Genomic DNA, 23,880 nt, shown 5'->3' with positions numbered 1-23,880 from the left:
TAAGAACTCTCTAACCGCTGGACAGGCCCGTCAGCCCACCCACCCGGGGCTCGGGGACGCCCCTCAGCGAGCCCGAACTCGCTGGCCCCACGGGCTCGGTTACCCCTCCGGAAGGTTCTGAGGGACGGCGACCGTCTCCCGCCCTTTCCCGGGTCCCCACTCTGACAACCCGAGTTCTGTCAGGTCTTCACTGCCCCGCCCCCAGCCCCCGGGCCCCCCTGTCCCCAGCCCCACCACAGCCAGGCGCGGACGTGTACGCGCGTGCGCGCCGCCCCCGAGGGCTGAGAAGGCTCCTCCGCCCTCAGGAGCGCGCACGCCGCGCCGAGGGGCCCGGACGGGCGCGTTCCCGACCCACCTCCTACTCGGCCCGCCCCCTCCCTCGCCTCTTCCTGCCGGGCGGTCCCTCTCTGCCCCCTCCCCCCCCATTCTCCACTCCCTCCGCCTTGCTCCCTCCGCCCTCCCAGGGCTCCCGCGGCCGCGGAGTGAACGGGACGGGCCCGGCCGCAGAGCGCGGGGCGGCGGGTGGGACGCGGCGCCCGGCAGAGTTGTTCCGGCCCTGTCTGCGGAGACGTGAGGAGGTGAGGCGAGGGCGGCCTCCTAGGGGCCCGCGGGCAGTCAGGCGGCTAGGAGCCGCGGGCCGGGCCGGGGGTGTTGGCGCCGGGGCTGAGTCGGGGGAGGGTCGATGTCGGGGCCGGGCCGAGGACTGGATGCGAGAGCACCACCGGGAGGAGGGCACGGATGTTTCGGGACTGTCGGTCGCTTCCTGGACCCCACAGCTCTGCCTGCTGGTCGCTCTTCCTGGCCCGGGCGGGCGGGCGGAGTCGGGGCGCCCCTCACCTGGGGGCGGGGTGGGGACTTGGGTGCTCGCCTCCAGCTGTGCCCTCCTGACATTGCCGCCGCCTCCGCCGCTCCGCCTTGCTTGCTGCCGGGCTCGCGGTCTCAGCAGCCCTGCGTCCGGGGGGCGTGTGGCGGGGGGATTTTTTTTTTTTTTTTTTTTTTTTTACCCACACTCAGGCTTCTGTTCGTGACCGCGTCTCGCCCTCGCGTTCCCCCTGCCTCCTCCCGGCACTTTGCTCCGCTCCTGCTGTTGATGCTTGTGGTTTTGCAGTTTGGGATGGGCTGCGTCCTGGGCAGATCTCTGCCTGCAAGGAATGCCCCGCTTCGGAGTTGACCGCCTGGCCACGAAAATCCTCTGTCCAGGAGTGGGTGCATAGTGTCCTGATAACTGAGTCAAAGTTTCTGAGCCGGGGCTAGTGCTTTGCACTGGTCGCCAACGGTGCAGGGCTGGGCAGTGCGTCAGCATGTGGAAAGGGGCCACCGGCCAGCGGAAGGTGGCTGGATGCTAGGGGACTGGACTGACAGGATTTGTTTCTGATCCCAGGGCAGTGTGTCCAGGTACTTGTGTATTCTTCGTGTACCTCTCAAGATTATCTTAGAAAATGTACCGAACTGTAGGTGGTCACTTGTAGAGTTGAAGGTTTCCTGCAAGTGAGGAGAAACGCCAACCTCATTACACTAATTAATGGTAAAGAGAACTTTTGCTTGAGAGATTTCAGCGCTGACTGGAAACTGATTTCAAGGCCTGCATTTTTGGTACTGGAAGATTTAGGGATTTTTAATACATTTAAAATTTCTTGTACTTGGTAGGAGGTAGGTAGTTGCTTGTTGCAGTTCTGAAAACACAATTTCATGAAAACTGACTTTTCTTATAATAGTGTTTATCTTTAGCTTCTGCTGGATTTCTGTAGAATATCCAGTACTATGATGTCAGAAAATAGAAAAATGAAGTTTGCTTGTGGTCAAATTGGAAGTGGATTTTGTCCTTGGAAAATATTGGTCCACAAGCTGCTAGAGCTCAAAACTGGTCTATGATTCATTATCTCAATAGAGTCCCATAGGAAACTGAATGAAATTGCAAGGAAGAAAGACCAGATGAGTTTCATCCATTTGTATTTATTTATTTTTTTTAAAGATTTTATTTATTTATTTGAGAGAGAGAGACACAGCGAGAGAGGGAACAGAAGCAGGGGGAGTGGGAGAGGGAGAAGCAGGCTTCCCGATGAGCAGGGAGCCCGATGCGGGCTCAATCCCAGGACCCTGGGACCATGACCTGAGCCGAAGGCAGATGCTTAACGACTGAGCCACCCAGGCACCCCTCATCCATTTGTATTTAAATGCTCACCAGCTTGGTGAGTTACTTGAGACTCTGAGAGACTGGTGTCTATATTAAATCAGTTCAAAATGTGCTCTGATATGATGTATTAATAAGTCATCTGGGGAGAAGTGGATGTAGTTGGGCAGTGCTTATATGTGAACATATTATATAGCCTACACTGTATTTTAGAAAGCTGGAAACAAGGTAGTAGATCCCAGTACTATTGGGACATGTGAATACACCACCCAGCATAAAAAGGTGTGACAATACATGTATGAAGTTTTGTTTTTGTTTTTGGCCTGTTATTTGATAGGAACTTTTTTTTTTTTTTTTAAAGATTTTATTTATTTATTCATGAGAGATAGAGAGAGAGAGGCAGAGGGAGAAGCAGGCTCCCCGCGGAGCAGGGAGCCCGATGCGGGACTCGATCCCAGGATCCCGGGATCATGACCTGAGCTGAAGGCAGACGCTTAACCGACTGAGCCACCCAGGCATCCCTTGATAGGAACTTTTATATATTATAGTTTTGGTATTCTGAGAATTTTTGTTCCTTTGCTAATGTTTCATGATTCAGATAATTTTCTTTTTACCCTAGTAGTTATTGTGCTGTTTTTCTTTGAATGACAGAATTTTATTAGGCTTATAAAACAAAAGTTTTCATGTTTGCTCATCAGTGTAAAATTTGTGACTTCTAAGAAGTTGTAATTAAAATTTTTTCCTTTGCTTTAACCCAGATTTCAACTTGTTCAATTACTGTATATTTGAACTCAGATGATACAGCATTAAAGCTAAAAGTCCTTTTATCCATTCTTAATGGAGTAGTTAAAAGAAGGAATTCTGTTGTGCCAAGAAAAAATATTATGAGTGGGAGATAGCCAAACTTCAAGAGATGAACTTTGAAGAGGGTAGTAGCTAAGTAGCAAAAATTTCTTGCATTGAGGGTGTAGAACTGGGACTGCATTCCATCCTACCATTGTCTTGAAGAGGTGTAGGGATGATTATGGCTGGAAAGAGGGTGTTTAGAAAATAGATACTGTAGTCTATAGGATTCTCAGTCACAGAGCTTTTTTTTTTCTTTTTTTGCTCTGTCTCACAAGTTTTAATGAGTTGCTACCTGTAGGTAGCTCTTGCCTTGTATAAATGGCTCAGCCACTGGGTCTGAGGATGACCAGGAGCACAAGGCTATACAAGCCTCTGGTACTGCAAAGTTAGCTCAGGAACTTCTTATGGAGATAGTCTTATGACATTTGTCACACTAATAGTAGAGGCAGAGAAAGTACAGACTTGAGTCTGAGTTATGGTAAAACCTACTCACATTTTAGAGGAGAGGTTTAATATTGTGAACATGGAAGAAGACATTGCTCGACTTGACTCGTGGCTTTTCAGAGTGGTAAATAATTTTCACTTTATGGTTGGTATTTGAAATTGGGTAAATAAGTATGTGAACCTCAGTGGACCCCTAATAAGGAAGAGTTAATGGAATTTAGCAGAACTTGTATCTCAACATTTACCTTTTCGTATTTATTTTCCATATTGCACGCATTCAACAGCTAGGATGCCAAAATTGTTTGAGTATAGCAAATTTGTGCTCATGCTGACTCCTTTTTGTCATCTTTTGGTGCTTTTTGGTGTAATTTTGGGGGATTTTCATTGGAAACTTCTAGGCATATACTTAGTTGATTTGGAGTTAGATTTGGGCTACGATTATTAGTCTATTTGAAATTCTGAGCCTTCTTGTTTTCTAAATAGCTTTAAAAATAGAAAAAACAGTTTTTTATAAACACTCATGAAAAATCTGGTTACAGACTGTGTTGTTGTGATAGACATAGAACAGCCAAAAATATATTCAAGAAACTTCCCCTCTCCTTACTCAGTTTAGTAAGCTTAAATAAGAAGTAAGAAAGGTTTTTTTTTCCCCAATAAAAGCCTGATTTTCCCAGAATATCAAGTCTAACAACCTTTGGCTATGCTGGTTTTTTTTTTTTTTTTCCTTGCTTATTCTAAATTCAACAAGTACATGTCTCTAGTCCATGGCAGAAACTTAATTCTAGTAGGGAATTCTCAGTAATGGAGATCTTGTTTGGGGATGCAGGCTTGTGCTGGAGAAATTGGCTGGGAAACATCAGATATAGAAATTTACTTTTTGGGGGCGCCTGGGTGGCTCAGTTGGTTAAGCGACTACCTTCGGCTCAGGTCACGATCCTGGAGTCCCGGGATCGAGTCCCGCATCGGGCTCCCTGCTCAGCAGGGGGTCTGCTTCTCCCTCTGCCCTCTTCCCTCTCGTGCTCTCTGTCTCTCATTCTCTCTCTCAAATAAATAAATAAAATCTTAAAAAAAAAAAAAAAAAAAAAAAAAAAAAGAATTTTATTTTTTGGGGCGCCTGGGTGGCTCAGTTGGTTAAGCGACTGCCTTCGGCTCAGGTCATGATCCTGGAGTCCCGGGATCGAGTCCCGGGATCGAGTCCCACATCGGGCTCCCTGCTCGGCGGGGGGTCTGCTTTCCCCTCTGCACTCTTCCCTCTCGTACTCTCTGTCTCTCATTCTCTCTCTCTCTCAAATAAATAAATAAAAAATCTTTAAAAAAAAAAAAGAAATTGACTTTTTTACAGCACTGGTTTTCTCTGTACCTGAGTTCTCAGTGGAGTGGGGGCATGGGCACAAATGTCACAGTTACTTGGACTTTTTTTCATACTATACATTTCCTCTTCCTCTCCCCTTCTCCCCCAACCCTTTGCTAAATGAGCCACTGCTACTAGTAGGATGTAATTATGTCCCTCAGGTGTGTGGGGCTGAACAAAGGCTGAGAACCTTGGCCATTTTCTGATACTTCCTAAGCCAAATTTCCACTCCTTGTAAGTTGCCTTCTGGTGATATTAATAGGCATCTCTGAAACTCTCATTTTTGAAGAGAAATAAATTGTGGTGGTAAAGAAATTACATACGTAACCAAGAATAAGATTTATTGCATTGTGTAGGACACATGAGACTAGGAGATTGTTTAGCTGAACATTTATTAAACTGTTTTGACTGTGACTTACAGTAAGAAACACATTTTATACCTTGATTCAATCCCCTCTCCCTCCACACTCCTGTGCCTGCATGCAGTTGAAAGAAAAGTTTGGCAAAACAATACTTGTCTTTTCAGGACCTTGCTGGAACTGGCTCATCATACTGCCTTGCAGAAGCAGTGTGCCTTCCTCTTCCCACCTAGCTCCATGTTCAGTGACATCATGCTGGTAACTTGAAGTTGTCTATGGTGTGAGAGTATTTACACCAGGGAAATCAGCAAGTGGTATAGTTTAGGGCTTTTTTCTTCCCTTTGTATAGCCAGTTGTTGAACATTTTCAGCACACTACTGCCTACCGTACACATTGATATTTCTATTCCACTTCATTTCATTAAAAAAAAAAAATGCTGGGTTTTGACCCCTAAGTTGATTTTATAGCCAGCTAATGATAGATAACAGCCTACAGTTAAAAACTGGTTTGGTCCACCCTCTTCACTTTGCAGATGAACATTCTAAAAGGTTGAAGTTCAAGGTGATATAGCTAGTTATTAACAAAGGCTGGTCTCCAGAATCCTAATAATCTGGAGTTGTTTCTAGTGGACTTCTCTCCTAACTAAAGCTTTTCATGTAGCTCAGTTGAGGTGCTTAATATGTGCCAGACATTGTATTAAGCAGTTTATGAATAGAGTTGAATAAGGCATGGATTTTTGACCCTAAGACCTTCATGTTTATGTGGGGATTAAATATGGAAACAAAGATACTATATGGCAGAAAGTAAGTGTGGTAAAGAAATAAAGATAAGGCACTCTGAGAGTTTAGAGAGAGGAGGGAGCAATTTCTTTTAGTTGTAAGGATAAGGGAAGAGGTGACATTTAAAACCATGCTTTGACGAACAGGTGGGATTTGGACATGTGGGAATAGGACAAATAGTATGTAAAGAAAGGCCTTTCTGAGCCTAGGGCCAGGGTCATCAAAGGCATAGAGGGAAAAGGCTAAGCAAGAAAGAGTTAGTACTAGATGGTGAAGAGCCTTGAATGCCAGTTTTCCCTTCTGCTTTTCAGTTTATCTTTCATTTTTGACTCTGGTGTCATCTAGTACTTCTTAACATTTTTTTTTTTTTTAAAGATTTTACTTATTTATTTGACAGAGAGAGACACAGTGAGAGAGGGAACACAAGCAGGGGGAGAGGGAGAAGCAGGATTCCTGAGGAGCAGGACCCTGGGATCATGACCTGAGCTGAAGGCAGAAGCCTAAGGACTGAGCCACCCAGGCGCCCCAGTACTTTTTAACCTTAAAGAAGTTTTGTATGCTATGTTTTTGATTAGAATATGACCCAGAGAGCACTTGAATATCCTTAGTGTAAAAGCTGAAGGGAAAAATTATTAGTGTTAAGGAAGCAACCTCAAGTTTACCAATCCTAAAACTGTTGGAAAGTAAGGGAAAATATTTTCTTTGTAAGGAGATACCATTATTTTTTGTTTGCCAAATAGACCTAGCATCAAATTGGTTGTAGTAGAGGAGGAAGCAGTTTTGAAAGTATTTTCAAAGTGCCTTCTAAAATGTGATTTCTAAATGACTGGATCTTAATTTTTGGAGGCAGATCTGGTTTGGCAGAAAGGCAGTCTTTACAGATCCATGGCTGAGCCTCCTAGCTTTCAGAATTTAGGGCAGCAAGGCAGGGTATTTCATACCACAGCCAGATGTGAGGGATTGATAGATTATTTTTCTACTCAAAGAAGTTCCTTGAATTTCAGCGCTTATGTATTTGACAGCCTGTATGACTAAGGATGTTTTGAAGTCCTGGATGGAGCTTCCCTTGTTCCACAGGTGAATTGGGTGGCTAGAAATGAAGATTAGTGACAGTAAGTTGTGTCTTTTAATCAAATTGGTGGTAGTTCTCAAGGTTTTCTGTTTTCTGATGATTTCACACTTAGTGCTTCTAATTAAAATGGTGCACAGTTAATTTGAAGAAGCTTTACTTCTTTTTGACCTCCCAGTTCTGTAAAGGTAAAAGCCCTTTTAGAGTGTTGCCCAGGTAACAACACAGACAGAGACTGTTAGAAGCGTGTGGAAAATTTTGGTAATCTTGGTGATGAAGTTGCTATAGTAAATAACTGCTTGGTTGGTAAAAGCTGGGCTACTTCTGGATGGTTGACAAAGAATTTTTGGGATGAGCTTTTGTTCTAAAATAAATAACGAATTATGTCGTTGCCATACTGTGTTCCTCGTTTATTTAAGCTTGTGATATATAAAGTATGTCATCCTATCATTTTAGAAGGTTTCGGCAGTTTCATATGAACTGCTCCACAGGATAGCACGCCCCAAATAGTATGATAAGGGTTCAGATGCAGCATGCCTCAGATACCTCACACCAGTTGAATGGAGTAGCTAATCATGTCAGCACAGGGTGTTGGTTTTTTTTTGTTTTTTGTTGTTTTTTTGTTTTGTTTTCTGTTTTGTCTTTTGTGAGACGTGTTAGGCTTCCCAAATAGAGCTTATTAAAATCCTTCCAAATTTTCTACCGTCATTTTTTGTGGTACAAACTGTGATATCGATGTCTTTAATTTATGTATTTTCTACAGATATACACATATACATAAATGAGTATTATGTACGTATACACATGCACACCACCCACTAGTAGTTGACATTTGTGGTGAAAATACAGTCTACCTGGCAAATGATTAAGAACAAGTGGTCGGACTCTTTGAAGGTTATCATGTGAAATATTGACAGATATGAAAGTAATGCAAATCCCCAAAGGGATTTTTTTTTTTTTTTTTTGCGAAATTTCCAGGAAAGGAGCGCATTTAAAAGGGCAAGTGTAGGATACATTCATGTACTAGTGAGGGATTTCTCAACTTTTCCCCTACCCCACATATACACCCATATTCTGCCCTCATTACCAGCAGTAAGCAAAATTGCCAGACTTCAAAATGAGACTTCCACCACAGGGGATGCAAATAACAAATACTATTTTTAGAAAAAAATAGAACCCTGTGGTTTTTCACTGTTGCAGGCTTAAGAGACAGAACACTAATTTTTGATAAACCATATAGAATATTTATTCTGTACTTCAAGATGTATTCGTCATTTTGAGGCCCTCTGCTAAGAGCATTGTACAAATGCAAATGGTTCTTAGAATGGTTATCCGGAATTTCCTTGAGTAGTCTCTCTGGAGTAATTTATCTTGGTATGACATTTTGAATAGATTGTATTTTAGTTTCGTGAAAAGTCAACCACTGAAGGGAGCCTATACATACATATACTGGCAGACAGTATGGTTTCTGAGGTTGTTTTTATAGTAATTTTGTTACTTTAGCATCTGAGGCCATCAGACCTCATTCATTTACTATTTCCGCAAAGCTCTTCCCTCATGAACTGTATTCTTTCATTTTATTTTTATTTATTTATTTATTTATTTATTTATGTATGTATGTATGTATGTATTTATGTATTCTTTCATTTTAAATCTTTGTGTCATATTTGGCCTACTGTTTGTTAAGGATCATGTTTGGACTAATGTTTTGATTTGCCCTTGTCCTAGTCTTTGGGGAACGATGAACTACTGCCTATCAGGTTTGGTACTGAATTGTAATTCAGTTAATGTCTTCTTTCCTCCATCCATTTTTCCCTCAATATTCTAGAATATTATTATTATTCAAATCCTAGGACCACTGGTTTACCTATACAAGCAAACCTATAAAATTTTTATGCATGAGTTATATAGCTTAATTTTTCACAAATGAGTCTAGGTCTCTAAGTTTTTTTTTTTTTTAATTCTGAAATGCATTTTAGATTTCCTGTCAACATTGTCAATAGTTTTGATAGGTGAAACAGGTTTCTCCTGTTATAGTTGTTTTCACAAACAGTAATATAGCACTCTCTACCATTTGAAGATATCAGATAAAGTTTTTAAAAGTTAATTTAATAATAGGTTAGAGAAACCAGTTTGTTTAGCAGTTAATGTGGTACTTCCCATTTTACATATAAATTTCATTGTTTGCATGCTAATCGTAGTGGAACTTTATTATAGTCCACTGAGGGGAATTTACTTTTTAAAATAGAGAGCTTTAGCAATTTTTGTACTTTGGAGAATTTTATTTGGAAGAGGATAATAGTAGATTTAAAAAATTGTGGTTGGGCTGGGGGATGGGGATGGACAAAAATAGTCATTAAGCTGCAAATAACTAAAAACACTTTTTGGTTTTGTGGAAGACAAGGTAGGTGGAACACAGGACCTTAATTCTTGATCCAGTGCTGCTGTGAAATTCAGAGAGGAAAAGTGATTTACCAAAAAAGTGATTTCTTTTTTGCGTGATAATAATGAACTAACTTTAATTGTTTAGTGGATTAGTTATACGAGATACTGTGCATTGTCTACTTAATCTTGACAATAACTATATGGGGTAGGAGCTATTATACTATCATTCCCAGTTTGTGGGAGGAGGAAATGGCTTAGAATCATCCAGCTCGTAAGAGGCAGGTCTCCTTTGCTCCTAAATCAGCTTCATAGTGACTCTCAACTACTACTCTTTATTGATGATTCTTTAAATGGGGTGATGATACTTATCTTGCCTATTTCATAGGGTGGTTATGAGAATTAAGAAAACTAAGGTTTACAAAAGAACACCTGTAAATGTGCCTCGTGTTTTTGTTTTACTGGATAATTTTTGAGGAGCCAAAGGAGTCTTGGAAATAGATAAGCACCTATATTACTTTGTAATTACTAAAATAAGTTGAACAGATATTTGAAAGACTACTATTTGCATAGTATTTTGTGTGGGTCCAGAGGGTCAGTGAGTGAAAGAGGAAAGAAGAAATGTAGGGGTGCATTGAATAGCTAGTGGATTGGATGATCTCTAGTGAAGTGAATTCTTTCTGCAATGAGGAGGAGTATTATAACATGAGGTAACTTCTAAGACCCTTGCAACATCAGGAATCTATGAATCCTGTAATGGGTGACTCTTCTTCTAACACCTTAAAGTAGCTGGATACAGCCAAGATAATTTTTATTTTAGCTTGGATCATCAACAATTACTATTCTTTAAATGTCAATTCTTTGCACTTAGGTTGAACAAAAATATGTAGTTGCTTGGGAAAAATATAGTTATGTATTTTTGCTTTTCTCCCCCCCAAGATAAAAAGATGTTTTTCAGGGTGTGGTAGGTAAAAAAGGTTTAATAGTATGTTGTCACATGCTTGTACTTAATAATTTTCATATGACTTTCCCTTAAATTTAGATGTCCTGAGTGTATATTTGCAGAAGAAAGTTAATATCATTATGGGTATGAAAGGTCGTTTTTAATTGTATGGAGTGTTACGGCTTTATGGCCATAAATTCAGTTTCATTCTCTGACATTGTTTTATTCAACAGGCATTTATTTATAAGTCAGAGTATAGGTTCTGTGCTCAAGAAGCACGGGTAAGAGACTGTTAAGGACTGATAGTCATACTGGAGAAACATATATACAGTGGAGTTTAGCAAGGATGGGGCAGGATAAAATGTGTCGTATAGGAAAGCTTCAGAGGGTTATGTAACCTGGTCTGAGGTTTCAGGTAAGGCTGCCTGAAGTATCTGAGTTGAGGTGAAAGAAGGCAAGAGAGACATTTTAACTAGAGGTATGAAAATCTGAAATTGCAACTCTTTACCTTTGTAGACCCAGTGTAGGCAGCTCCTCATCTTTCTGAATCATTGTAAAATCCCTAAAGTAGATGTCATTTTTATAAGTAATTTTTTTAAATAAAGCTTTTTAGCTCTCACTGATAACTTATTTTAAATGTGGTGCTTGTGGTTTCTAAGGTAGCGGATTAGGAGGAATAATTTAGAAGAGGTGAGATGCTGTCATATACATACATACTGATAACAGGATAGTGAGATTGCTGAGATGATAGCAGTGAAGAATAGGAAAAACTATAAAAAATCCCAAATCTAAAAACTATAGATAGCATAAAGAAAACAACCTTACATAATTAGTTTTAAGGTATCAAATATATTTCTAATAGTATAGAATAATAATGGAAATTTGTGAGATTCTCTCTTACCAAGAAAAGGTTAAGTATATGGTCTGTGTAGTACATTTATGAGGGCATTAAAGTATTTAGCTTAGAAAGTTTTTTATATGGAATACAACAGAGTGTTGAACAATGTGGTTTTGAGCTGCACAGGTCCACTTATCCGTGGATTTTTTTTTTTGATAAATATAATATGGCACTGTAATGTATTTTCTCTTCCTTATGATTTTAATAACATTTTCTTTAGCTTACTTTATTGTAAGAATACAGTATATAATGCATATAACATATCAAATATATGTTATTCAATTGTTTATGTTACCAGTAACATAACAATCGTTGGCTTCCAGTCAACATCTGGCTATTTTTTTTTTTTCATTTTAACAGCTTTTATTTAAAATTGCCAATTGTTTCTTCCTTAGTAGTAGTATTGTTTTTTTTTTTTAACAATCAGCTATTAATAGGTAAATTTTTGGGGAGTCAAAAGTTATATGTGAAATTTGACTGCAAGGGGGTCGATACCCCTAACCCCTGCATTGTTCAAAGACCAACTGTAGTATGAAAACCAGAGGGTAAACTCTTATTTCAGTTATCAAATTGCTTATCCAGAATGATTGATTTCCAAAGGGCTTTGAATAACCATAGATTTAATTTTCTTCTTATATATGACACACATAGACCTGCAGATTTTTTTTTTAAAGATTTTATTTATTTATTTGAGAGAGAGAATGAGATAGAGAGAGCATGAGAGGGGGGAGGGTCAGAGGGAGAAGCAGACTCCCTGCTGAGCAGGGAGCCCGATGCGGGACTCGATCCTGGGACTCCAGGATCATGACCTGAGCCACCCAGGCGCCCTAGACCTGCAGATTTTACAAAATACTAGACATAGTTCAGCAAGGTATTTGCTATGTAACATTGGTTAGAAACTATTTGCTCATATAATGTATCAGAGTTAGGTCCTTGACCATTTGGGTACCAGGTATTTTTAAAGAGTGTGAACTAGATCGCCTTTCTGTTCTGGATGGCTCGTAGCTGTGGTCTTAGCATAGACATCATCATCTTGAAAGCCTTTACTGAAACTGTAGACTCTCTCATATGTGCTTTCAGAGCATTCTGTTTTCCTCCCTATTGTGATACTAAAACATTGTATTTTAAGTTAGCTGTTTCTGCGTTAGACTACAGTATAGGCTTTTAAAGAGCAAAAACTGTTTTGTTTAGGGCTCTGAAATTTGTCTACCTTAGCTTTGGATCTTGGCTCTTTGTGTCATTGGGGAAGTCTATCTGTAAAATAGGGATAATAGCATTTACTGCATAGGTTTTTTTTTTTAAGACTTTATTTTTGTTTTGGAGATAGAGCACAAGTGGAGTGAGGAGCAGAGGGAGAGGGGTTAAGCAGACTCCACACTGAGTGCAGAGCCCGACAAGGGGCTTGATCTCATGATCCTGACATCATGACTGAGCTGAAATCAAGAGTCAGTCATTTAACCGACTGAGTCACTCAAGTGCCTCTAGGGTTACTTGTCTTGAATAAGGTAAGGAATCTAGAGGAGACATAGCTATGTTCCTGGCACATAGTTAAATTCTCATAAATGTTCTCTCCTTTCTCCTTTCTTTCTTCTTGTATTGGGCACTTAGTAGGATTTTCAGTAATACTTTTTAAGTGAATTTGTAAACTATGTTAGAGCCGAATTGGATCTATCATTACTCTTATTAATGAAAATGTCTTAAAATGAAAAATAACTGCTACATAAAAATACAATCTTTGAACTAGATGGCAGTAAATTATTTAGTTTCCAAATTGGATTACCAACCAGAAAAACTTTTCCTCGCCCTTGTCAAACTTGTAATTGTTATGATGGCAGTGGGTTTAAAGTAGGTGGAAAGATTGTAGAATTTCTTTTCTAGGCCTTGCTGCTTTCTGACCTTGTTCACTTAATGTTGGTGGTTATGCTTTGTATGGCCATCATCTTGACCTTTTTATGATGGGATTGTTATTGATCTGTTTCTTGGGGAGTAAAGAATCCTGAATCTGACAGACTTATTAGCTGTGTGACCTTGGATAAGTAACTTTACTTCTGGGTTTATGTATCTGTAAAATGAAAGTAATGATAGTTCATGACCTCATGAAATTTAAGAAATAAGATAGGTGCTTGGTGTATAGAAGGTACCCTGTACAGGTAGGTATTCTTGGCCCTATTAACCAAGCCAGAATCCTCAGTATTCCTTTTAGTAACTTTAGTTTCTTTTTAAGATTTTATTCATTTATTTGAGAGAGAGAGAGTGAGATGGAGTGAGACCAAGTGAGAGCGAGTGACCATGAGCAGGGGGAGGGGGAGGGATGGAGGGCGAGGGAGAAGCAGACTCCCTGCTGAGCAAGGAGCCCAACCTGGGGCTTGATCCCAGGACTCTGGGATCATGACCTGAGCCAAAAGCAGACACTTAACTGACTGAGCCACCCAGGCGCCCCTTTAGTAACTTTAATTGACAGCAGCAGACCAAAAAAATAGGGGGAGGGAAGGAGGGGTGCCTGGCTGGCTCAATTGGTAGAGCATGCAACTCTTTTTTTTTTTTTTTTAAAGATTTTATTTATTTATTTGCAAGAGAGAGAATGAGAGACAGAGAGCACGAGAGGGAGGAGGGTCAGAGGGAGAAGCAGACTCCCCGCTGAGCAGGGAGCCCGATGCGGGACTCGATCCCAGGACTCCAGGATCATGACCTGAGCCGAAGGCAGTCGTTTAACCGACTGAGCCACCCAGGCGCCCTGAGCATGCAACTCTTGATATCATGGTCATGAGTTTGAGCCTATATTGGGCATAGAGATAATTAAAAAAAAAAAAAATTTTTTTTTTTTTTAAATAGGGGGAGGGAGAATTGGATGACCTGGGGAATGATGGCAGAAATTTTATGCCAGTGCTCTTGACCTCAAACAGGAGACATGGATGGGGAGGGCCTGTGGCTCTATATGAAGGTTTATGGGTGGAACCAGATTGATCAGATGTGGCATAACATTTATATTCTGGCTTAAAACCTCATAAACCAGCTGAGTGTTTTTTTTGTTTGTTTTATTTTTATTCTTAGTTACTAAAATGCTTAGGATACTAAACTACTTACTTGATTAGAGAGTTATTTTTCATTGAGCTGAGTCCAATTTATTCAAGGCTTATGGACTGTTGAATTGTTCCTTTGTGATAACGTGTTAAGACATTCTAGGAATGATGTATTTTTTCCCCCTCTATATCTCTACTGTTCACACGGCTCTGTGCTATGGGGGAATGTGTAGAAGTAGGAGGCATAAACCATGTCCTTCAGGAACTTGACTGTAGTGGGAAAGTAATATATACATGTATTAAAAATAACTGATTTTTATTTTATTTTATTTTAAAAGATTGTATTTATTTGAGAGAGAGAGAGTGACAGAATGAGCAGGGAGAGTGGCAGAGGGAGAGGGCGAAGCAGACTCCCCACTGAGCAGGGAGCTCATCAGTGGGGCTCGATCCCAGGGTCCTGGGATCGAGTCCCGCATCAGGCTCCATGCTCAGCAGGGAGCCTGCTTCTCCCTCTGCTGTGCTCTCTCTCTCTCTCTCTGACAAATGAATAAATAAAAAATCTTTTTAAAAAAAAATAAAAAAAAAATAAAAAGAGCAGAATTATTGGCTGAAACAAACATCTTACTCTCTGAGCCCAATATCCCTAGCATCATTTAAGATACATAGTTTTGCTGGAAAAAAGTCCTAGGCTGTTGTATATGCTGGTGTCAAAATTAATAGAAAAGTTGGAAATGGAAGTGTGTTTACTTTGTTATCTTTAAATGTGATCATTGAAATATCTAAGTAGTGAATTTAAATCATCATGATTTAGATATTTTCCTATGATAGTATTTTATCTTGATATGTCTATCACTTGGGAAAAATCATGTTTGTGCCATATTTATTATTATTATTATTAAATTTATTATTATTAAATCTTTTTGTAATATCTTTTGTACTTAAATGGTACATGTTTTGATTAAAAAAAAAAAGCATTGTCAACCCACCTTCCCTTTACCCTTTACTCCTTGATGAATACTTGGATATAAGAGCATCTCTAATCAGAATGTTCTCTCCTTCTATTTTCCTGTGCCTGTCTTCTTGTCATTCAGATCTCAGCTCTTTTTTCATTTTCTTCAAGCCTTTCCCAAACCACCCAATCTGAAGTGGTACCCTGTTCTAGTCTTGTTCTCCCACGTTGCCCAATGTAGTTGAATTCAAAATACTTACCCCTGTCATAGAAACTTCCTTCCTTCCCTCCCTCTTTCTTTCCTTATTTACTCTTTTCTTCCCATCCCCTAGTAGCATGTAAGCTTTTTGAGAGGAAGGACTTCACTGTTTTCTTCACTAAAAAAAAAAAAAAATTTATTTATTTTAGAGGGGGAGGGGCAGAGGGAGAGAGAATCCCGAAGCAGACTCCCCAATGAGTGCAGAGTTCAGTGCAGAGCTAGGTCTCATAACCCTGAGATCAAGACCTGAGCTGAAATCAAGAATTGGCTGCTCAACCGTCTAAGCCACCCCGGCGCCCGTTTTTTCACTTTTGGTATATAGAGCTTTGAATAAAGCCACTCAATAAAATTTGGTTGATTGCAGAATGAAGCAGATATTCTTGCTCTTAACTAGCTTTAAGACTTTCTTGAAAGTTTTTTCACTTCATTTTGCCTTGATTTCTTCCTTTGCAAAGTGGGTGGGGGATGGAGAGGAAAGAGATTAAATTAGGTTATCTCAAAAATCCCTGCCATTTAAAGGCCTGCTGTTAGCTTGTTGTGAGCTTTGAGGTCTGTTCTAATGGCATTGATGAATTTGTGCTGACTGACTGAATTACTTTCTTACTCTGTCTTCTGTTGAAACCAGTAGTGCATATTTATATTTGCAAGAACTACTGACAGCATTGGAGAGTAAACTCTCATTGCAAAATCAGGTTTCTTGGTGTATCTGGATTATTAAAGAGAGTAGATCTGCAACATGATTTCTGTTTCCATGATCAAATTAATTAAGAGAAGTTTCTTTGGCATATCCAAGTACTAGGTTGAACAGAAATGGTATTTAAATATCAGGAAATTTGAGTCAGCTCAACTTCTTAATTATTTTTAATCATGAGAATTTAAATGAAACTTGATATAATGTATGTATATAAAATGAGAGTATATAAAAATGTAATTTCTGGAAGATGATGAGGATTGAAGAAATAAACTATAGTTTTTCATTTGGTTCATGTGACTATAACTTTAGACATTTGGCACTTTCATTCTTCACTTGGGAAAGCTTTATTATAAAGAACAAAACTATTTTTTGAAATAGGTAAAGGAAATGAGCAGATAGTTGATAGCAGAGGAGATATAAGCAACTGGTAGAAGAATGTTAGATCTTATCAGTAACCAAAGAAAGGCTTATTAAAGCAAAATGAAATACTATTTTATACCTATTTCAGTTTTTTTGGAAAATACTAATAACATAAGGCTGGTTAGATTTTAGTAAAGTGGGCATATCAAATATTGCTAGTAGTTTGTAATTTGCCAGTATGTATCTAGAATTGTTAGACTGCTCATAACTTTTTAATAAACCTTCAATTTAGTAATTTCATTTCTGAGAGTATTCTAAAGAAATAACTACAGAGAAAAAGGGAAAAGATAGAAAAGCAGGTGTATGTGTTAGCATAATGAAATGCCTATACATTTAAGGAAGGGTGAATATAACATTTAAAGTATATAAGAAAAAGAGGAATGCACTAAAATGCTAATTGTGTTAGCATGGTAGGATTATGGAGTTTTTTTCCCCTAAATTTAAGTAACCTCTATATTGAAAAAATTAAAATTAAAGTCAGGTTTTGCTTGCTGTGATAATTTTGTTAGTATAACTAGGGTTGCCAGATCTAGGAAGTAAAAATATACATGATGTTTGGGACATATTTATACTAAAAACTATTGTTTATCTGAAATTTAAATTGGGTGTCCTGTGTTTTATTTGACAACCCAAGTGTAACATATTTTGGTGATAGTTGAATGTTATGGAGAAATGTTGGGACACTGTGCTTCCCAAATATTTCTAAGTATTGTTTTTAATTCAGGTAACTTTTTTTTTAAACGAGGATTATTTAGCTGGGAGAATTACTCTTATGGGCTAGTTTTATTTTAGGACTAGCTTTTGAGTGATGCTTGAAGGAAATATGCTTCAGTATTTGGCAAGAGTAATTTAAAAATCTTATTTAACAAAAATATGATAATATTGGATGTTGCCTGTTTACCTTAGGTAGAATGAATTTGGAGATGAGTAAGGCTGGAATCAGGAAGGCAGTTTAAAAAACTATTACAGTAATCCAGGTAAGGGAATTGGTTGGAAGTAGTGAAGTTGGAGAGGAATAAACAGATTTAAGAAGTTCTTGTGAGGTAAAAGCAATAGGACTTTGTGACATATTAGATTTAGGGGTGAGAGAAGGTATTTTTGGATCTCTTTATCAAGAGGGATTAAAGGAGGAACACAGTTTTGGGGAAAGAAAATATGAGCTCAAGGTTTGATGTCTATGAAGTAAATATTGTAGATGTCTGTAGGCAATTTGACATATGGTTATAAAACTTGAGAGATGTTTGGGTTTGAAAAGTGCTAATTGAGATTAAGTAGAAGAGAAGAGGCCCAGAATAGAGTTCTGAGGAACTCCCTTTTAGAGATGGAAGAGGAATTTGTTTCAAAAAAAAAAAAGCGGGGGGGGGGGCGCCTGGGTGGCTCAGTCGTTAAGGGTCTGCCTTCGGCTCAGGTCCTGATCCCAGGGTCCTGGAATCGAGCCCCATATCAGGCTCCTGGCTCAGTGGGGAGCCTGCTTCTCCCTCTCCCTCTGTCTTGCCCCCTGCTCATGCTCTCTCTCTCTCTCTGTATCTCTGTGTCTCAAATGAATAAAGTCTTTAAAAAAAAAATTACACATTTATATATTTTTTCTTCTGTTTATTTGTATTTATTTCTGTTTATTACATCTTTCCTCTATTAGATTGTAAACCGCATTAGGCAGGACCATGTCTCTCTTGTTCACCTCCATGTGCACAGTACTTAGTACATAGTATGCACTCAAATATTTGTTGAAGGTATAATTATAGTTTTGTGTATTTTTGTATTCCTTTTGTTCCTCATTTTAATGTCTTTTAATTGTGGGCATTCATTTTGGGAATCTTTGTTCTATTGTACAATCAATTCTCTTTAAATTTTTTTAAAGATTTTATTTATTTGGGAGAGAGTGAGTGAGAGAGCACGTGAGAGGGGGGAGGGTCAGAGAGAGAAGCATAATCCCTGCTGAGTGGGGAGCCTGATGCAAGCCTCCATCCTGGGACTCCAGGATCATGCCCTGAGCCAAAGGCAGACTCTTAACCAACTGAGACACCCAGGTGCCCCTCAATTCTCTTTAAATCAGTTTCATATAGATATGTTTTTAACTTTTCATTATGGAAAATTTCAAATTTATAAGAAAGAGTAAATAGTTTACTTAGTAGCCACATAACCATCTACATTTAAAGTTTGTTATCTTCATGTCTTTTTTTGGTATAGCACTGCAAATTACAGAAATTTATTTTATCCCTAAATATTTATTTGTTTATTTAAGGGGCAAGGGGCAGAGGGAGAGAGAGAATCTTAAGCAGGCTCCATGCCCAGCGTGGAGCCTTACATGGGGCTTGATCTCACAACCCTGAGATCATGACCTGAGCTGAAATCAAGAGTCGGACACTTCACCGACAGGGCTACCCAGGCACCTCTATCCGTAAATATTTAAATGCATCTTTAAAAGATAACATTTTTTTTTTTTTTTTTTTTTTCACAGTGGTTGGGTTTTATTTAACATCATGTCCATGACCCAGGGCCAGCTTGGAATCCCCAGTCAGGACAGAGTCACATGGCCCACAGCTCACCAGGACCCCCACTCTCCCAGTCCACCCTGTGCTGACATAAGCCAAGGGGCCCCCATAAAGTAGGCGTGGGACTCAGTTCACTTACAGGTTTTTAGAACCCTTGTAAAATGGATTCCCAGAGCAGCCGCTTCTCCCAGAAAACTCCCAGGAAACTCCGACAGCGGCGGTGGGCGGGTCAGGGTGGGCTCCTAGGTGCTGGTCTTTGGTTTTGGTCTAAGCTTGCTCCAAACTCTCTCCAGGGCCACTTTTCCCATGAAGAAGGTGATGGCAAAATTACGCTTGTACCAGTCTCTGTTATAATACATGTGCTTCAGAAAATTTTTACTTAAAAATTCCTTGTAAAAGTCAGCCATTTCTTCTGCATCTAATGTTGCTTTTTGACCTGATCCAGCTCTCAGTTCCAGGCCTTTAGCTTTTAGTCTTGAGTGAATAAATTCTTCTTTTTCCTTACGAAATGTCAAATTCTGGTTTGCCCAGAACTGTTGGTTCCATTCTTGTGTTTCTTGTCTTAATTGTCTTAGCTTTTGTTCCAACGGTGATTCATTTTCGGGGACGTAAAAGTAAACGGGTCGAAGGTTTGAATGTTTATCTGGGGGTCCTATCCAATCATGGCAAGATTTTCTTGGAGGGCAGAATCCTGAGACCCGGCCGGACGCCGCATCCCTGCGCTCCGCGCCGCGCTCAGGGGCGAGCTGACAGCCGGGGCCAGCGAAGGCACGGCAGAGCGGAGGGAGAAAAGCCCTCCTCGAGCTTCGCAAGGCCGCCATGGCCAGTGTCCCCGGGCTGCCGCAGCGCACGGCCAAAAGATAACATTTTCTTACATAACCGTAACACATTCTCACATTCTTATACCTAACAATTTCTTAGTATTGTAAAAAACCTAGCCCATATCAAAATTTTGCTACTTGTACCTGAAGTGTCTGTATTAGTTTACTAAGGCTGCTATGACAAAATACCAACAAACTGGGTGGCTTAAACAACAGAAATGTATTTTCTCACAGTTCTGGAAACTGGATGTCCAAGGTCAAGATGTGGGCAGATTTTATTTCTCCTGAGGACTCTTTCCTTGGCTTATCAGTGACCACCTTTTCTCTTTGTCCTCACATGGTCTTTCACACATGAATGTATGTGTAAATCACTGGGATCTCTGTATCTTCCTGTAAGGACTCGTAAGATTGGATTAGGGCCCACCCTAATGGCCTCATTTTAACATAATCATCTCTTTAAAGGCCCTACCTCTAAATACAGTCATATTCTGAGGTATTGGGGGTTAGGGCTTGAAGATATGAATTTGGGGGGGACATAGTTCAGCCCATAGCAATGTCTTCTATTGCTGGTTTGTTAAATCAAGACATAATCAAGGACTACGCAGTTGCATTTAGTAACTCATCTCCCCACTTGTTCCTTTTTCTTCACATGACTGTCCGGACATTTAGACAGTTGTCCTGTAAAATGGTCCACATTTTGAATTTGTCTGGCTTATTTCATTGTTTTCTGTTTTTTGTATTTCCTGTAAGCTAAAAGCTAGATTTATTTATTTATTTTTAAAAGATTTTATTTATTTATTTGACAGACAGCAAGAGAGGGAACACAAGCAGGGGGAGTGGGGAAGGGAGAAGCAGGCTTCCCACCGAACAGGGAGCCCGATGCGGGGCTCGATCCCAGGACCCTGAGATCATGACCTGAGCCAAAGGCAGTCGCTTAACCAACTGAGCCACCGAGGCGCCCCTAAAAGCTAGATTTAAAAGTTTGTTTAAATTAAAACATTTTGGGCATCAGTATTTATAGTTGCTGCTGTGTAGATCATAATGCATTATATCTGGTTGTCCTGGTTTTAGTGATGTTGAGATTAATCACTGGATAAAGTGGTGACAAAATCTAATTGTTCTGTTATAAAGTTTGTTTTTTACCTTATAACCAACAAGTTATTTGTGGTATAATATTTTTGAGTCTAGATATCATATGGTTTTTTTTCTATTTTTAAGTAGGCTGCATGCCCAACATGGGGCTTGAACTCATGACCCCAAGATCAAGAGTCGCACCCTCTGCTGACTGAGCTAGCTAGGCTCCACTACCATATAGTCTTGATAATTGTCGTTTAGGGTGATGTGGTTGTCTGAATGCCACCATTGTTGTTATGAATAGTGAACATTTGTCATTTTCTCTTTTTAGCATTTGAACCCCTTTCTTATATTTGACATATTCCCCCAATTTATGAGTCAGAGCCACCTTTTTACTAAAAGCTAAAAATGTTAGGTGCTTTATTCCCAATCCCCTTTTCATCTAGGGCATGGATACATACCTAGATTCCATCAGTCAAATACACCTATGTCCAAAATTAGAGGACCTCTTAGGGCTTATAGATTCCATTGAAATGTGATTTTAGAGAGAGGAGGGATCTGTTCGTGCTCTCTGCAGTCCTTCTGTGTTTGTTAATAGGGTCTGTGAAATGTGGAGAGATCTGGAGATGCGTTATAATCCTTTTAAGTCTAACTTCAGACTCTACTAGTTAGAGACTATTCAGTAAGTAAATATTCCACTTGAAATGGAGAAAATTGTATGCACCTTGCTTTGAGAATGACAGAAGTAAAGTACTTTGGAGGGTAATTTTAAATTTTATTTCTTTTAGTTTTTTTTTTTTTTTTTAAGATTTTATTTATTTATTTGACAGAGAAAGACACAGCGAGAGAGGGAACACAAACGGGGAGGGGGAGAGGGAGAAGCAGACTCCCCGCCGAGCAGGGAGCCCGATGCTGGACTCGATCCAGGGACTCCAGGATCATGAGCTGAGCTGAAGGCAGTCGCTTAACCAACTGAGCCACCCAGGCGCCCCTATTTCTTTTAGGTTTTACTTAAAATCATTTTTTCTATTTCAAGAAATGTAAAATTGTATCTTCAAATAGTTATTTCTTGACGTTTTCTGCTTTTATTTTAAAATCCTGGGTAGTGTATTGTAATACATTTAAAAGAAGGATAAGGTAAAAAGTGAATTTCTACTTCAACCCGTATATTGTTTGATGAACACACACATTAAAAAAAAAGAGCTTATCATAGACAGTATATTTTGAATATCTTTCACTGACAATTTTGTGGCAGCATGAGACCATGGAACTTACTGAATTGTCCTTTTTTTTAGATGTTTAGATTGCCTCCTCCCGCTTACCCTGCGCCCCAGTTGAAAACATTGCTAATATGTGTGCCTTTGTAATTGTATTTTCACATATTTCTGGGTATTTAGCGGGACAGATTTTTGTGGATGGATCATTATGTACATTTACTTTAAAATTTGGTTTAAAATTAAAAAAAAATTAGAGTTAAATGTTGACTAATAGCTCTTTTTGGACACTAATGTTCAAACTCACTTGGTAGAGATGAAAGATGTTTCAATGAATAATGGAAGATGTTTATCGAATAGAATATTGTAGGTAGAAATTTCCAAGGAAATTCTCGGCATACTTGAGTTTCAGGTAGAAGATGAAGATGCAGGGATTTTTTTTTTTTTTTTGAAGATTTTATTTATTTATTTATTTAGAGAGAGTAAGCGGGGGAGGGGCGCAGAGGGAGAGGGAGAGAATCTCAAGCAGAATCTGTGCTCAGCATGGACCCCGACTTGGGGGCTTCATCCCACCATCCTGAGATCATGACCTGAGCCGAAATCAAGAGTTGGCTGCTCAACTGACTGAGCCACCCAGGTGCCCTACAAGGATTGTTAATCTCACAAGTAATAGCTAATCCTCACTTTTTCATTTTGATGAAAAATGAAGTGGAAAGAATTTTTGAAAGATTTTGGTGATATTTTGCTAAGCAGTTACATGATTTGAAATTGTTTTCTAATGAGAAATATAATTATAGTCTGTTTTTTTGTTAAATATAGTCTGTTTTGATTTAAAAATAATGCACATTATAAACATTTAAATAGTTCAGAATGTATGTATCTTCTGCATAGACCCCTGTTCCCATTTCATCCTAACCTGTAAAGAACTAGTCAGCTCACTTATTCAGAGGCTAATTTCCCAATTCGTCTTTATGATGTACTTTTATTCTTCATTTTATTTGACTATTTTACTGTCCTACTGGTATGGACATACAAAGGGAAAGGGAGGAGAGAGTGATGATGTCTGGAAGATGATGGGTTAATTTAAAAAGTTGATTAAAGCAGGGAATTATGAAAAACCTAACACATATGCACCTTAGACATGTTAACTTGAATCTATGTGTACCTTACCAAGCTTTTGATGTAGGACCAAGGCCTTCTAGCATTCTGTATCTTGGTTTTTCTTGCACATGCCTCACCTATAATGCCTTATTTTAGTTTTTTTAGTGCACTTAGAATAAAACCTTAAATCTTTAACATGTGCTACAAATCTCTGGTATCTGTCGCATTGCCAGTTTCTCAGAAATCTATTTTTCCTTTGTTTTTCTCTGATCAAGTTATTCCGGCATTTCAATTTCCTCTTTTTTTTTTTTAAGATTTTATTTTTAAGTAATCTCTACACCCATTATGGGGCTTGAATGCACAACCCCAAGATCCAGAGTCGCATGCTCCATCGACTGAGCTGCCAGGTGCCCTGGCTTTTCGATTTCTGAAACTTGACGGAGGGCCTTTCCACATGCTGTTCCCATAACCTGGAATGATCTTTTCCCCAAATCTTTGGATGGAAAATCTTATCTCAAATGCCCAGATTCAGAGAAGCATTCTTGATATTCCCTAATATTTCAGTCTAAAGTAGGATACCCCCTACTAATATCACCTTGTTTTGTTTCATTCTAGTTGCCATATTTGAGAAGTA

At 39.4% G+C, this 23,880-nt stretch overlaps 2 protein-coding genes across 3 annotated transcripts in view; one reads left to right on the top strand and one right to left on the bottom strand.

The window, feature by feature from the left end:
- The first annotated feature begins 371 nt into the window (after positions 1-371).
- The window catches only part of RABGAP1L (RAB GTPase activating protein 1 like), a 776,559-nt gene continuing 753,050 nt past the window's right edge, over positions 372-23,880 (top strand). Inside the window, exon 1 of the mRNA XM_021682815.1 lies at positions 372-578. The gene's annotated coding sequence lies outside the window, so the exon portion shown is untranslated. The remainder of the gene's footprint in view (positions 579-23,880) is intronic.
- LOC110574141 (cytochrome c oxidase assembly factor 8-like) lies at positions 19,004-19,884 on the bottom strand. Of its 2 annotated transcripts, XM_044915945.1 has the most exons (2): positions 19,473-19,884; positions 19,012-19,381 (listed from the first exon to the last, which is right to left on the bottom strand). In XM_044915945.1, the coding sequence occupies exons 1-2, from the start codon at positions 19,855-19,857 to the stop codon at positions 19,266-19,268; spliced, it is 501 nt and encodes a 166-aa protein (XP_044771880.1). In that variant the 5' UTR covers positions 19,858-19,884; the 3' UTR covers positions 19,012-19,265. The 2 variants fall into 2 exon arrangements, with proteins under 2 accessions (XP_021538491.1, XP_044771880.1); XM_021682816.2 differs by having other exon boundaries at positions 19,004-19,884.

This window comes from Neomonachus schauinslandi, chromosome 6 (assembly GCF_002201575.2).
Source record: "Neomonachus schauinslandi chromosome 6, ASM220157v2, whole genome shotgun sequence".
In the NCBI taxonomy this organism is placed as follows: Eukaryota; Metazoa; Chordata; class Mammalia; order Carnivora; family Phocidae; genus Neomonachus; species Neomonachus schauinslandi.
This window is presented reverse-complemented; position numbering and strand designations above follow the sequence as displayed.